This window comes from Castor canadensis, chromosome 1, assembly GCF_047511655.1.
Source record: "Castor canadensis chromosome 1, mCasCan1.hap1v2, whole genome shotgun sequence".
Taxonomy (NCBI): Eukaryota; Metazoa; Chordata; class Mammalia; order Rodentia; family Castoridae; genus Castor; species Castor canadensis.
In genome coordinates, this window is record NC_133386.1 from 156,331,437 (window position 1) to 156,348,502 (window position 17,066).

Genomic DNA, 17,066 nt, shown 5'->3' on the forward strand with positions numbered 1-17,066 from the left:
AAAAGTGGGAGTAGATCTACTCACTGGCAGAGACAAAAAGTTTATCTATGTTAGCCTCAGCCCTGAATCAAGGATTTTATTTTACACCAATGACCTGAGTACTCCTAAGAAGGCGAGAGGATGAAGTATGGTATGTGCACATTTGTGGTGTGTGCTATCAAATGTGGCAGAATGGTGTAAGACTGCCTGAATCATCATCTTCTGCAGTAGGTGCCTCCACTCAGGAGGTAGGTTAACCGTAACAATGTGATTGACACTTGCTGACGAACAGAAACAATGCCCTGTAAAAAGAGTCTGCAAATAGGCTTCCCTTCTCACCGCTGATCTTCAGGCCTTGATTTCACCAGACTGTCTAAATAGGCCAAAAACTGAGCAGGCTGATGATGACAAAGCTGCATAATATCCGAAGGCAAAATAGATGGATAAAACCTGATTAAAGATCGAAGGGCAGGTTCCCCAAACTTCTCATACAACCTGCATTGAAAAACAGAAGACATCAGGCTCCAATTTCAGGGAGCTGATATAACCTCCTTATAGTAAGTACTTATTAAAAATGAAAATGAATATACTAATAAGCTGCTCAATTTGCAAATGAGTAAAACTTTAGAAACTAAGACTAAGACTAAGACGCAAGAAAATGATGTATCTTAATTGCTGTAAAGAACACAAAGGAAAACCTACCGGCTAGCATAAGCAATCAACAGAGGACTATCAAAAAGAATCAAGTCATCAAATAACTTTAATCTCGTGGGTAGGTCTCCTTCTTCCATCTCCATATATGAAGGATTGGAACTTGCCATTTCTGAAAAATAAAGCACATCCTTTTCCCTTCATCTCTTAGAAGCAAATATTCAATTCATGAATACATTCTTTCAACAATCATCAGTCATCCACCTACTGTAAGGACCAGTATTTGTTAAGCACTGTAAGAAAGACCAAAAAAAAAGATGTAATCTCTCCTTTCAAAGACCTTAAAATCAAATTGGAAGCTAAGGCACATTGAAAAAACAAATCTTTTCTTTTTTTTTTTACTGTTTGTCATTGTGGTTCCTTTTTTTGTTTTTGTTTTTTTTCAGGCAGGGTCTTGTTATATAGCCCAAGCTGTCCTGGAACTCATTATGTAGTCCAAGTTGCCCCTGAACTTGCAATCCTCATCTCAGCCTCCTGAGTGCTGGAATCATAGGCATGTGCCACCACGCTTCGGAAAAACATTGAAATTTTTATAAAAACAAAGGAAGACATAGTGAACATAAAATGACTACTATTCTTGAAAAATGAGTCTCTGAGGCTACATATGTTTACCATATATATGTGTGTGTGTATATGTGTGTACATACATATATGTATATGTATATACATATATAGACAGAGAGAGAAAGAGAGAGAGACAGATGACAAACAGAACACTCTCTACCATAATGCCAAACTGCTTAGTTTTTTCCTAGGACTAGTTCCTGTATTTCATATTTTAGAATTTATACTTTATTAATCTCAATGAAATGAGTTTTAAAATATTTGACTTGTTTTTTAAAGTAATAGTACAGCACATATTCGCTTTCCTAAGGAAGATCTAACTTAGGGAACACCAAAATTCATTTAAATACAAGTCTGGTGAATGAAGTGAGTGACAGACCAGTTAAAACTATTGCTGTTTTTTCTTTTTTAAAGGTATGAATCTTAAGTAAAATGAGGTTTTTTTCAAGTAGTTTTCAAATGGCTCTGAAGACAAAGGCCAAAGTTTCAAAGCTGTCTTCTATAATTACAACATCATAATGGGGTCTGGTCATTTCTAAAAAGCCAATCTTTGGGCTGTGCATGGTGGTGCACAACTGTAATCCTAGCTACTTAGGAGAAAGAGCATCAGAGGATCCTGGTTTGAGGTCAGTCTGGGCAAAAAGTTAGTAAGACCCCCATCTCAACCAACAAACTGGGCATGTTGGGTCATACTTGTAATCCCAGCTACTGGGAGGTATAGGTAAGAGAATCAGGGTTAAGGCCAGCCCCAGGCAAAAACACTCCCACCCCAGATCCTATCCAGAAAAATAATTTGAGCAAAAAGAACAGGGGTGTGGCTCAGGTGATAAAAGCACCTGCCTAACAAGCACAAAGCCCTGAGTTCAAACCCCAGCCCCACAAAAATAAGTAAGTAAACTTAAAACCCAATACTGTCAAAAAAAACTTCCCTTCCAGTTTCTGATATATCTATATTTTAAGTCATTTTTTTTTCCCGAGTCTTATTGTTTCACATTTGATACTTATAGGAATTCAAAGGAGGAGGCCAAGATTTAGAGCTGGAGGGAAACTTCAGGCCTGGGTAGAGCTAAGCCAGACCTATCCACCTAAATTCAAGCAAGGATCTACAGTGTCTCCAAGGGTACACAGCAACCAGCCCTCTCCAGCTGACTCAGACTCTTCTGCTGTTCTGTGCCAGGCCTGGGAATGACCACGTAACAAGATACAGACTCAACAAACTTCAACCTATTTGAAGAGAAATAACTTGCTTCTTATTTAATGTAAAAATCTACCCCAACTCAGAAAAAGAATCTAAAATCATCTGTGCTTTTAAACTGCTATATATTAATTGAAACAGAATTGTAAAAATAGATATACATTTCTAGAGGAGGATCTAAGAATTTCTTTTTCTTTCTTTTCTTTTCTTTGGCAATAATGGGGTTTGAAGTCAGGGCCTCATGCTTGCTAAGCAAGCCCTCTCTACCACTTGCCACCAGCCCTCTAGAGGATCTAAAAGATCTTTAAGTCAGATAATATAAAAGTGTGTTGTGTCCACCTGTGACAAGTCACTTTTGGTAATGAAGAAGTAGTCCGCTTAAAATCTAAATCAATTATTGCAAACATGGCACCTGCTATTCAAGCAGAATTTTTTTTTTTTTGGCTCATCTGGTGGTTAAACTTTGGTCCTTGTGCTTACCAGGCAGGTGCTCTACTACTTCCCAGGATCTCACGCTTTTTCCTCAGACTGGCCTAGACTGTGATCCTACCTATGCCTTCCAAGTTACTAGTATGACAGGTGCACACCACCACACCCAGCTTTTTGTTGAGATGGGAGCTAACTTTTTGCACTGGCTGGTCTCAAACCTTGATCCTCCCAATCTCTGCCTCCAATTCCTCAGTAGGTGGGATTAAAGATGTAAGCCACCATGCCCAGCCCTTGAGAAGAATTCTGATGGAAGAAAATTCACCTCTTCAAAAATAATAGAAAGAGAAACACATGGTCATTAGGGTATGAGAGCAGGTTTTGATATCAGGATGAGAAATAGCATGACCTTCAATCACATCTGGTTGACAGTGCTGGGTGTGCACCAGTCTTTAAGGCAGCACACAAGCTCCTCACCCACATTCATCTCTTCTTCCTGGACATATAAACAGGTTACATTTCCCAGCTTCCTCTGCTGTTCAGTAGTACTATATAAAAGAATTCTCACCAAAAAAATGAGAACAGAAGAGAGATAAGCCACTGCCAGGTCAGACCTGTCAAGGACATGTTCCACATGTTTTCCCTTGGACAAAGCAAGCTATCCTCAGTCACAAGTCCTTGAAATGCTAAATTACCACATGGAAGAAAGCTGCCCATTGACCTGGAACACATACTGTGTGGACTGTTATATGACCAAGAAATAAATTACTGTATCTGAGTTATTGCAGTATGAGACATTACAGCAGTTTAGCCTTCACAACTAGTATCTCTGTGCCTCAGTTTCCTCATCTATAAAATGGAATAGCACTATCTAATCTAAGGATTGCTGTAAGGGTGCAGTGAGATAATGCCCATGCTGTACTCGATATGTGGTATATTCAAAATCTGATGTACTCAGTACATGGTATACTCAATGTGTGCCATATGTTATTTCCCATTTTCTTGCTTTTATATATCAGACTTATAAACATTTTATTTTACCCCCAACTGTTGCAACACTGTTACATCATTTTCTGAATGTGACTGTAAGAAAAATAAAACTAATTTCTTATAATTGAGTAGCAAATTAAATCATCAAAATTAAAATGAGTGGAAAACAGGAAGGTTGACCAGAACAGAGGTGATGTTTCTATTTAATTTTTTTTAAGCCTCCAAATTCTAAAATTTTACTGTTCTCTATGTTAATACCCATCTTTGATAAGGCAGTCTGATTATTACCTTTCAATCCTTTAATAAAAGTCTCCCAAACACAAGGGCTCTTAGCATAACTAAGTTTGATACTCTCTTTTGCTCTTTTCAAGTCCAGAAGAAAAAAATACTTCTTTAGGAACTGACAAGCCAGGATTTCAGAAGAAACCTGTTGTAATGCGTGGTCCACATGTTCACTTGTACTTTGGATCGTGGAATTCAATACATTCAGTTCCAAACACAATGTTGTCAATTCAGCCAGATCCTTCTGAAGACTGTTTGCTATGGTGTATGGAGAACATACTCGAAAAAAGTCACCTGAGGACTCCCTCAGACTACTTACAGAGTCACATGCTATTTGGCCAAGAGTTTCTTCAGTTCCTAAAGAGTCCCTTTTTTCTTTTTCATTATCTTCATCTTTTGTTTCCTTTTTTGACTCACAAAGCAGAAGCACATCCTGGTTTGATTTCACTGGTGAATTGCCAGTATCTGAAATGCCTGCAAAGTCCTTCATAGCAAATGATTCTTCTAACTGTGAAAGCCACTCCTGTAAAACCATTCTCAGTGACTTGGGTTCAAATAAAACGAGAGGGTCCAGCAGCTTGGTCCTACACAAAAGGGATGAGTATGAAATTTATGTTTTGTATATTTTTTAAAAACAAATTTAGTATAAATGTTACTTTTGAACTATGAATAATAATTATCTCAGCCAGATAACAAAACAGAGAACCCTGACTTTGCAGTATGTTACTAATACTTGAGTTTCAACTGCAAATGAGGCTAACTCAAGACCACTCAGGACCACTACTTATGACCACCTAAGCCATCCCCATTCACTATAAGACTTTCATCCACACTCACATTGCTTCCGCTGTTGCTAATGTGAGCTCTTGGAACCTGTCTTCTTCTGGCAGTTGACTAGTTACCTCTTTTTTCCCCCTAGAAAAGTAGGAAAAATAAAAATAATATTCACAAGAGTTAGAGGGGATAGGAGCTTTCTTAGAAAAATATCTATACATCCTTACTAAGTGGCAAATTTTGTCCTTCACGTTACATTTCCCTTTTTTCATTACCTTTATCAAATATTCCCTCTTGACTCATCAAGCAATAGCACAATCTAGATCTATCTTATAGGCCAGAATATCAATGAACTTCTCTAAGTCACACTTCCAACAGTCCAGAAATCTGATGAGATTATGGGGATGGGTACAGCCCAGTTCCAGGAAAGATAGAAGAGACCCTAAATTGAAACTTTCTCAATAGACTCGATTTGATATGATTCTTTAAAACTTTGGGAATTCACAATATGTACGAGCTACACAGTCTTCATGAACAGGGTCATACATGTGATTTCTCCAACAGAATATTCTGTGGCTTTCTTCAAGCTGACAACCAGTTCCCCTAGCATTTGTACAGATTCATACTAAGGGCTCACTTGGTGTCTTCTTCCTTTGGGCAGGTAACTGAACTCACTTCCTCTTCACATGACTGGTCTTCATCCCTGGGTTCTGGTCTCTCTTTTAGTTCAGGGCTTGTGTGTAGTGTACCAATCTTCTCTGTAGTTTTACGCACAAAACTAGAAACACTGGAAATCAAATACCAAAAAACTAACATTAAAAAAAAAATCTCATTACTACCAAGAATGAAATATTCAGTACCTGACTTTTCCATCTTTCTTGTAGGCCTAGGAAGTCAGTGTGGACTTAAAAATTCTGTTTATGGCTACTTCTCTAATCAAGCACATATTTCATGTAATCCTACATAAAACTTACAATATAATGACTTACTCTGTTTAGGAAACTTCCCTGAGAAACTAATAACTCAGTGCTAAAAAGGTCTTTAACTTCTCATGTCTATAATGCTTCAATGAATTTAGGCAAATAAAGCCATCTGATCATCAGTCCCGTCCTGGTCAGAGAATACGAAGAATTTTTTCATGAAACTTAGCTCCCAACTATTCACAATATACTCCTCTAGACAATCAAAATTTATATCCAGTAAGACTCTAGTAAACAGTTAAGTACCTAACAGAAAGTCTTCTCTCTTACAATCAATGCCAATACTGGTTCCTTACAGTAAGTAGAAAGAATTCTAAAAAATCTCCAATTTGGACCCGAAATGGAGAAAGAATTAAGAAATAACTTATGATACATGGAAACTGTTCCCACCAGGGATGAGGAAAAAACTGATATTAAAATCTTTGGTCTGTCTGGGAAAGGGGGCCACACCTACAACAACTAAAATACTCAGCTCTAAAAGAGGAAAGCTCAGTTTCCCAAGGTTGAAATGAGAACTAATAGCTTTACTTTAATAGGCTCAAAGAGCAATAACTTAGAGACTTTCTTTTCTCATTTAAAAAGCCTTTCTATTCTCAGCACAAAGTACTAATATGACGAAGTAAAAATCAGAAATGGAATTAAATGGCCATACTAATTGATTTACCTTTCTTTGACAGCTTGAAGAGACACAAGAGGAGATGGAGAACGAAATGATAATGGAATGCCAAAGGGGAGAAAAGTTTCATTCTTATCTGTCTCGAACGTCACTGGACCATGAGAAACATTGTCTAATGAATAGAATGGTGGGGGAGGAAACAAAATATAATTACAAGGAAGGGTTTTTTTTTTAATATGAACAAATTCTGAAGTGAATAAACCGAAGGAAATAAAGGATTCAATACTGAAATCACTACTGACTCAGATACAGATGTGTATGAACACAAGTTTACAAAATGCATGGGATGGTCCACATAAAACACTTAGGCAGGTACCTTCATTTGCCTACTAATCCTGAATCCCCACAAGTCTAAAAGGAAGCTTAGACTCCCTATTAATATCTTCTCAACAGTGCAGTCACAGGAGTACTGGAACATCAAAAAGGAAGGTAATGGCCCTCAAAAACTGTAGCAACTTTTCATTCCTGATGGAAAATAATTTGGTTAGTAAGGATAAAATCTTTCCATTGTTTGGATTAATGATCTTCTTCCTTAACTTTCCCAGCATTTTGATGCATTACCAAAATTAGGCACTTTATCAATGTTAGTCCAAACATGAGGTAGGAAAAAAACCCAAAAAACCACCTGAACATAAACCCTCCTAGTAGTGAGCAGATCTACAAATGTGTGTATAAAGTCGATCAACATGCTAAAATTATTCACTCATAGAACCTCTATGCACAAGATAATCCTGGCAACAAGAGCTCACAGAAAACAGTTGCTTCTCACCAGCAACCGACAAAAGACATGTTCATCACCTTCACTGCCATGTGGGCCACAGCCCTGATCCGGCCGGGCCTCGTCTTGATGGGAACTGAATTCTTTAAGTCTCTCGTCTTCTGAGAAGGTCTGGCTATGAAGGGAGCAAGAGTCTTCCTCTGACTGACTGCCTCTTCTACTACTAATGATACGATAAATACCAGAGTCCAAGATGCTAAAACTTTCCTAAAAATGAAAGGAATTCCAACAGAATTAAAAAATCAAAGTTCTCCTTTATAGCACAAAATAGCCTTGTCAGAGAAACACCAACACTAATGTGGGAATTCAGTAACAAGATTACAGCTTATTAGAACACAGTGGTGAAAAACGTCTTAGCACTTAGCCCCTGGGAGTTTCAAGTGTGCTAGTGGCATCGTATTGCCATTGTTTCTCCAGCTTGTCTTCATAAAGCATGGCACTGAGAAGGGGATAACATTGGACAAACCTGAGCTGCACTGAGATTCAAATTAGCATGAAGCATCTGAAATCACCAATCAGGAGCAAACTAACATGTTGGAGGCTATATGAGGTACACTTGGGAATAGGAAATGATGAGCAATGACAAAACAAAACAGAGCTTCAAGAAACACCTGAGTTTCAAATGGTTGTCCAATAGCTGAAAGAAAGTCATTCTGCTATAGTCTGGATCTCAAATGCCTCCCTAAAGGCCCAGGTATTGAAAGCTTAGCCCCCGACCAATGGCACTATTGGCAGGTGGTGAAACCTTTAGGATGCAGGGCTGGTGGAAGGAAGTTAGGTTATTGGGGCACACCCCTGAAGGTGATAATAGAATTCCAGCCCCTTCCTGTATATCTCTTTTCTCTTGGCTGCCATGAGGTGAGCAGTTTGCTTTATCATGTGCTCCCTGCATGATGGTCTGTCTTGCTAAAGGCTCAAAGCAACAATACCAAACAACCATGGATCAAGACTTCTGAGAACATGATCCAAAGCAAAACTTTCTTCCTTATAAGGTGTTTATATCAGGTATTTTGTCACTGTGATGGAAAACTGACTAACACCCTTTCTCTAAAACAAACAAAAAAAAGTACTACATGGAAAAGAAGACAAGATTTGGGTTCCTAGGGATAAACAAGTAGTCTAAGGTAAAGCAATCTTACTCTATAACAAAAACCCTTCAAAATGAGAATACTTACATGTGATGAAATAGAACTTCTCCTACTACTGCAAGCTGAATCCAAAGGTTCAAATTTTAAGATCAATTCATCCAGTTTAGAAATTAGATCACTATTGATTGCAAAGTCCAGCTGAGATTTCAAATGCTCCAATTTATCTACGGACAAAGTTTTTCTTGCCTGAATAAAGGATAAGAAAAACCCAAGGGAATATTTAGTGTAAGTAAATGTATATTCAAATGGCCAAAATGTTGAAAAGGGTCTAACACAGAATAAACCTTCACAGGTGTTTTATAAAGGCTTAGTAGATAGTTTGTGTTTCATTATATATTAAATGGTGTAGAAAACAAGTGGAAAAAAAAAAAATAAAGGCTTAGTAAACAAGCAAAAGAATAATAATAGTAATAATCAGAATTATCTTAAGAATTTTTTTTTTTTTTTTTTTAGTGGTACCAGGGCTTGAACTCAGGGCTTGAGCCACTCCATCAACCCTATTTTTCTGAAGGGTTTTTCGAGATAGGGTCTCTAGGAACTATTTGCCCAGTATGGTTTCAAACTTCAATCCTTCTGATCACCGCCTCCTGAGTAGCTAGGATTATAGGAGTGAGCCACTGATGCCTGGGTAGGAATTAAGAATTTAATTAAGAGTCACTGTATACAGAATCATCCTCCTTAAAAACAAGCTCTGAAATTCAAATAAATTTGTGAGTAAATTTGGTATTTTCTTAAAAAATAGAAAGTATAACCTCTTTATTACCCTCCACTCACTCCTAGACGTATCTGCCACGCTTTCTTTGGGGAGTTATTGCTGTATCTGTAGGTTACAGAGAAGTGCTAATAGAAATAAGCAACTTTGTAACACAATCCTGCAAGCTAGGATGGTTTAAATAACACATAATGAACATTTCCAAGCAAGCTCTGACTCACTCTGCTGGCAATGATAGAATTTTGGAATAGACAGCAGGTGCGAGCAGCCAGGTCCCACAGCCCTCTCCTTAGCAGGCGTTCCACACAGCGCTCCACTGACAACAAGGAGAGATGTGAGACTTTCCCATTTTGATGCAAACAGAACAGCTCATTCTTGCAGACAGCCACATCCTGAATATCTAGAAAAAACGCAGGGTAACACACAGGATGTTAACTAAGTACCCCTTTTTCATTTTTGTAAGAATTGAAATTATTCTAATAAATTTTCATATAAGGTTTGGCTTCACTGAATTTCATCTCTACCTTTATACTTGTATTTCAATGAAGAAAACATATTTTAGACACTATTCTACAAAGATCAGGAATAAAAGATACAGAGAAAGAACCACATCTCTCTGGTCTAAAATCCTATGTTTAAAATACTGTTTTCTATGGAAAGGAGATGGGAGTGTAAAAGAGGGTAATGTTCCCGAGATTTATAACCTGATGCTTAATGAATGGACTTTAACAGAGTATACAAATCAACAAACAATTAATGTAACAATCTGTCTTGGCAGAACATCTTGTTTTTGGTTTGGGTTTTTTTGTTTATTGTTTGCTTATTTTTTCCAGGCTGGTCTAGAACTCAAAATCTTCCAGCCTCAGTCTCCCAAGTGCTGCTTTTACAGGTGTGGGTTACCATGCCCAGTTTTGGCAGAACATCTTTAAGAAACTTTAACTAGTTTTCAAGGAACATCCTTAAGGAACTTAATCTGTAAGAAACCAATGTTGATCCAAGCAGTAAGTAATTCTTTCTTTTTTTTTTTTTTTACAAAGTAGGAAAAGACCCAAAAAGTCTATGTACAATCTAACAGCAATGCAAAAAAATGTTACATTTCCCACGTTTCTTGTTTTAACCAAAAGAATATAAAGATTGATTTTTTTCTGTCTTACGTCACATACAATGACTATTATTCTTTATATTTTCAATTTCCTTCACTGAAAGAGATCCTCTTACAATAACTAAACTTCATAAGCAATTATGAGATTGAAAATTACATAAGAAATAAAAATATAACTACCTTTCACTTCACTCCAAAGAAGAACTTGTACATTCTGAGGAATGAAAACATAGATTCCTTTTTCTGTCCAAGTCAGCACACAGTGCTCACTGGAAGAGAAAATCAAAGAAGTTTAGACAATTCAAGTTTGCTAGGATATAGAGCTTTATAAGTCTCTGAATTTAGATCCTGTCCTTAGCTATTAAAGTCAAGTCATAATGTACAAAGGAAATACAAGTGGGATCTATCTAATCAAGATTTAATACCTTCTTTCTGTCTGTAACAGCCTACTTTAAAAAAAATAAATAAAGTGATGCCAAATTGGGAATTTTAGGTGCATACACCAAATATCTTCTAGAAAGGCTGGTATCTGAAAAAAGAAAAGCTTAGTAATAACAACTTACCCAGCATTTATGAAAATAGTTAAACTTCTCATATTTCAAATGACAGGGGCTCATTTAAAACAGACAAAGACCTTATGGCCAATCATTGCTCTAATGAGCACTTTTATAAATGGTTAACATTCTGACTCCATTAGCTGTATGTGGGTGATAAGAGGCTGAGAACATCTGATGAACTATGTGCCAGAGCACTGTTAAGAGATCCACTTATGTTATTGAACTTATTCTACCATCAAGGTAGAAATATTATTCTTATTTTATAAAAAAGAAAGCTGTGGGTCAGAAAGAATAAATATTCTGCCCAAGGCCATTTGGTATGAAGGCAAAAGAATCAGAATTTATACCAGGGATGGTCTAGCTCCAAAAGATCTGGACTTTTTTTTCTCTATACCTCATAGAATCTACTTCTTCCCTCACTTATTCTCACAAACCCACTTCCTGTTATCTGGGGTCCTCATTATTCCTAACTGCCAAATCCAATAACCCTACATAGTTTCCCATCTTCTTGATCCCCAACCAGACTTCCTTCTTTCCTAAATCTCAACTCCTAGACTCTGGAATACTTAACTTTCTTAGTTCTCCACCTGTCTCCAGTGCTCTCGTGCTCTATCTCTGCTCATCTTTTCCCTACACCACTCACTCATATAAATATAAGTATATCTCATATATCTCACTTACTTTCTCAAGACTGCCACTGCTTTTTACATACCACTGATAAGCTCCTTTTATCCTTGGTCAGAGCATTGCCCTACTTACAAAGTTCTCACTCTAGCCACCTCTTGAGGACCAGCAGAAGTTCTACTTCCCCCTGAAATCTTCCCCTACAACCCAGGGCAATTGTGCCTCCCCCTGTACAACCTATTTCTTGTCAACCTCACTCATATGCCACTTAATCAATGTACTGCTCTGTCACATCTCTTATTTTTTTTATTGTTAAAACTTTTTTTTAGAAATAAACTACATCTCTCCAATAAATTAAAATCTTGAGAAGAGGAACCATATTTTTTGTCTTTATTTCCCTAACAGTACTAAAAATGGTCCCATGTAGTTATGAAACTAAGCATGATATTAACAGAATTTGTAATCCTAGCTACTCAGGAGGCAGCAATCAGGAGGATCAAGCTTCAAAGCCAGCTGGGGAAAATAGTTCATGAGACCGTATTTTGGAAATACCTAACATACACACACAAAAAAAGGGCTAGTGGAGTGGCTCAAAGTGTAGGCTCTAGAGTTAAAAACAAAAACAAAAAAATATATATATATATATGTATACACACACACACACACACATATATATACATATATGTGTATTATATGTATATACATATATAAAATATTCTGTTGGTACAGAAGCCAAGATCACTCTCCTTATTGGAAAATAATCTTTGTCGCAAAGATGAAAGATATGGTCAAAACCCTGTCCAAAATAAGTAAAATGGGAAGGCTGCCTTCAAGAACCAGAGAAGGAAAAACAGGATCCCTGAGTAAAGAGATATGCGATGATGATTTCGATACTGAACTGGATATTCAGCTTGGAAAATTTCTTAAGAATAGTAACGTAGCTTGAATGGGGGGGTGGGGAGACTAGATAAGAGCTGATACTTGTAATTTATACATTCCTCATCCTTTTATCCCTTTAATGATAATAAATAAACTGGGACCCAAGTCTAATAGCACTCTTTAAAACACTCAAAGAAAGTAAAGTGACACCAATACACCTGAAGAAAATAAAACATAGTATATAATAATGTCCTATCGTGAGATCTGTAGCTTCTTCCAGTAAAGGCACCATAGGACACAAGTGTACAAATGGGGAAAAGAGCAAATAAACAGGAATGAAAAGAGCCCTCTTATGCATGTTTTAAAAAAAAAAAAAAAATCTTCACTGAATAGGTATATTTGGCAGCCTTTATATGCCTAGCACTGGAGTTTCCACATACATATTCATAATATAGTAAGATAGTGGAAAAGACAGAAGAATGAATGAGGTCTGACAACATTATATGGAACAAGTATCTAATCCAAGCCTGATGGAGGAAAACAAAAAGACAAATTGGTACAAATGATTGCTTAAGCTGAGGAATACTCAAGTCTAGATCATGAAAGGCTCTGGGGGTTTTCATTTGGGGTTTCTTTGGTTTTATTTTGTTTTAGTTTTGTTTGTAGTAATGAGGGTTGAACTCAGGCCTTCCCACTTGCCAGGCAGGCACTCTACCATTTCAGCCACCCCTCCAGCCCTATCATGAAAAGCTGTTTGCTGTGGCAGGGACTGTAACTTTAAACTACCAAACTCAAGGAATAACTCTACCAGAAGAGCCAAGCATACTACTGAAGAAGAACATGTTTTCTAATGTATAGCTAGGCCACAGTACTTTTTTTTTAGGACAAAGTAAGCATTTATTAGGATCCCATTAAAAGGACAGAAAATGACTGAGAGCTAGGTGAAGAAATACATTGCTACTGCTACTGCTGCAGATGTACTGCAGCTGCTAGCATCACTCCACCTATCCCATTAGAGTCAACAAATATTTGTTAATTATCTATCATGTGCCAGCTACTAGGCCAAGCCTTGAGAATACAATGGCAAGCAAAACAGCCACAAAGCCCTCATGGGTAAGAGGGGTATAAATGTTAAATGAATATATAATTATAAACTGTGATAAATAACATGAAGGAAGACTGCTAATGGAGAAAGAGATTTTAATATGCTTTATATAATTATGCACAAATAAATAGATGCCTTTCTCTGGGATGAATTATAGATTTATTAAAGCATTAAAACATCTATAATTCACTTTTAAATACTTTTGGTGTAGGTAGTGTGGCATGTACATGAACAAATTTTTATCCCTTACCCTTGGAGGAAATTAGCTATTATTTCTGCTATTTTTTTTTTTTTAAATCATCTTCTTTGAAAGAAAGCATATCTCTTTACTCAGGGATCTTTGGAGTGGCTCAAGCGGTGGAGTGCCTGCCTAGAAACCATGAAGGCAAGTTCAAATCCCAATACCATACACACAAAAAAGTGCATACTCCAATGTACCCTATAAAAACCTCTCAACAGTATTCTCTGAATCTGCATCAGAGATCTTATTAATTAGCATAAGGGGTATTAAAAATACTTTTCACTGATGAAATAAGTAGAGTCCCAATACCTAGATTGGCTGGAAATTATACACTAGACCTCTACCCTTGTAGAACAAGATGTAAGAATTAGTTGACAACCTCTAGAGCGGCACTCTATGCTGTAACTTAATAGTGGATTTTGCACCTAATACAACTAGAAAGCTAGAAGAACCCTGAAATCAGAATATGGCTGAGGCCTTGAGCAAATCTTTCACGTAAGGTACTTGTCAGAGGACCTAAAAGGCAGAGACCTGAAATCTCACCAAGTTTCCAAGAATAAATTCTACAATTATTTTTGTGCCTGTTTATAAGGCCTGTCTCCTAAAAGAAAAAAAAAAGGAAAAAGGAAAAAAAGGTAACCAGGTATAGTGACATATGCCTATAGTCCCGGTTACTTGGGAAACTGAGGCAGGAAAATTACATGAGTCCAGGAATTTGGGGCCAACATAGTGAAACTCTGTCTCAAAAAATAAGGGGGTGGGCTGGCAGAGTGGCTCAAGTCATAGAGTGCCTGCCTAATAAGTAAGGTGCACTGAGTTCAAAACCCAGTACCACCCAAAAAAAGGGGGTAGATGCTTGGGGTGTAGTCCACTTAGAGCCTTGCCTAGCATGTACAAGGTTCTGGGCTTGATTCCCAGCACTACAAAAAAATAAATAAAAATTTAAAGCTAACTGGTTGGGATGTAGCTCATGAACAGAGCACTTACTTAGCATGCTAAAGGAGAAACTTACCTAAGATGCAAAAGTTTGGGGAATGACAAAGATTGGGTGGATCCAGCCATATGATCATACTGAGGCTCTGACCTAGAAGGTAAACATAGCTATTAATGATTTAATCACAACATAAAATTATAGTTTTTCCCAATCGAGAAATTTTGACTTCCAAAACAAATTTAGGAGCTTATATGCATCTGCCCTTATTCAATTCACTCTAATCATAAAAAGATAATTGAAGACTTCTTGGTTTTTCTGAGCCTTTTAAAAAAAAATTCTCTCTCTCTCTCTCTCTTTCACTGCGGTTTAAATTCAGCTTGATGTTTGCTAGGCAAGCCATTCTAGCAGTCTTTTTTTGTGTTGGGTATTCTCAAGATGACTATTTGCTTGGGCTGGCCTCAAACCTCAATCCTCCTGAGCTCTGCCTCCCAAGTAGTTAGGATTACAGAGATGAGCCACTAGCACCTGGCTCTACCTTACTCTTAAAAGGCATAATAAAATCTTTAACACATATAGAATATCATGTAAGTTCCTCAAATAATCCCAACCTGCCATGTAAATCATTACCTTGGAGTAATTACAGGGAGAGGTGGCGATGAGAGGAGTTTCTTGAACTGATGTGTACTCAGAACCTCCCCATCAAAGTTCACTTCCCATATCCTGGAGCCAGGACGAGCACAATATATCAGAGGTTGCTGACTCCCAGAACATTTTCCAGGGAAGAAACATGCTCCATATTCTCCATCTCTTTCCTTGTTTCCAATTTTCCAAAACTTTTCTCTAATATCCAAAAGGGAATAGAAAATATACTTACATATAAAAAAGTTTAAAAACAATAGGTCGAGGATGGAGATGTGGCCCAAGTGGTAGAGCGCCTGCCTAGCAAGTACAAGGTCCTGAACTCAAACCCCAGTACCACAAAAAAACAAAAACAATGGGTCTACAAATCTGCATAGTCATGATAACCTCACCGACAATGTTCTCTTCCTTATTCACATAAGTAATACACTAGAAAGAACAACAGATTAGAAAGGTCAAAAATACGGTCTGACTTTGATTTGCCATTAACTATTTCTGTGACAGAAATAAATCTCTTCACATTAGTACTCATTTTATCATTCACAGAATAAGGGACTCAGAAATAATGGGAAGGCCTGTTTCAAACCTAAAAGGTGAGTACTAACAAACCATTTCATGCATCCTTGAATCCTACTGATTGCTTCCCAAGTCACTTTGTACAATACACTGTTCTTTGCACAGTCTATGGAAGCTATTAATCTACCTATTCAACTCCGTCTCCAAGCCACTCTCTCACCACAAACACTCAATAAACTTCTCACTCTTTCTCCAAACTGCCAAGTTCTCCTGAAACTCTGTACCTTGGAACATTCTGCTCCCTTAGGATTACATGGATTACTATATAAAAGAGTTTAGCACACTGCTTGGGAACATGGTAGGTAGTAATGAGTTTACCTCTTCCTAAAAACTGTTATTCTCCATAACTTGGCTCCATCACTCTTGCTCTGAGAAACTTTCTTGACTCTCATATGCTGAATTATATTCTTCTTATGACTATACTTTCACAGTACCTACCACATTACATATGGTGATTATACCTATATGAACAACAGACTATGATTTTTTCTGGACAAATGCCATTACTCACCATAAACCCAATTCCCAATTTTTTTTTTTTTGACATGGGGTGTTACTATATAGCCCAAGCTGGTCTCAAATTCACACTCTTCCTATCTCCACCACCTGAGTGCTGAGATTACAGGATTATAGTCATGTAATCATAAACTCAATCTCTTATATTGGAAAATGACTTAGCAAGAATTACTATATGATCTTAAATAATTCAATAAATATTATTGTATTTATTTGCTCTGTGAGAAAAATGAAACACCTGCTTTACTTGAAGAACATGGATATGAAAGTGCTTTGAAATGTATATAGAGCAATGTAAGAAATTATGAGTCTATTTCTTATATTCCTTATTTAGGAAATAAAATATATTTCTTGTTTATTTTATATCTTCTATGATATTTAACACAGTGCTAAGGATCCATAAGAGCAAAAATGTTTGCTAAAGAATGCAGTCAACTCATTCTCACTTACATCTCATTAAACCTACGTTCTACATTTTCAAGCAAATATGTGACAGATATGAGGTTAAGTGTTTTCATACACACTATATCAGCTAATCCTTAAAACTGTTTTTTCATTCTGGATAGGGAAACAGCAAGGTTTCAAGAGGGGTAGAACCAGGACTTGAAATCCTATCAATCAGGCTTCATTACACAATGTTGTTTCTGCTATACCATCATTCCATTTCTGTTTGTTTAT

General features: G+C 37.0%; 1 protein-coding gene across 2 annotated transcripts in view; it reads right to left on the reverse strand.

Annotated features, from left to right (window-relative positions):
• Positions 1-17,066, reverse strand: part of Hps5 (HPS5 biogenesis of lysosomal organelles complex 2 subunit 2) — a 35,248-nt gene that overhangs the window by 10,013 nt on the left and 8,169 nt on the right. For both annotated transcript variants that reach the window (XM_074042721.1, XM_074042731.1), the window contains exons 7-18: positions 15,285-15,497; positions 14,736-14,807; positions 10,498-10,586; positions 9,437-9,615; positions 8,531-8,689; positions 7,376-7,562; positions 6,566-6,689; positions 5,559-5,708; positions 4,985-5,062; positions 4,154-4,731; positions 682-802; positions 319-474 (exon numbers count right to left, since the gene is read on the reverse strand). In XM_074042721.1, the coding sequence (XP_073898822.1) occupies positions 319-474; positions 682-802; positions 4,154-4,731; positions 4,985-5,062; positions 5,559-5,708; positions 6,566-6,689; positions 7,376-7,562; positions 8,531-8,689; positions 9,437-9,615; positions 10,498-10,586; positions 14,736-14,807; positions 15,285-15,497 (2,106 nt within the window). The remainder of the gene's footprint in view (positions 1-318; positions 475-681; positions 803-4,153; positions 4,732-4,984; positions 5,063-5,558; positions 5,709-6,565; positions 6,690-7,375; positions 7,563-8,530; positions 8,690-9,436; positions 9,616-10,497; positions 10,587-14,735; positions 14,808-15,284; positions 15,498-17,066) is intronic.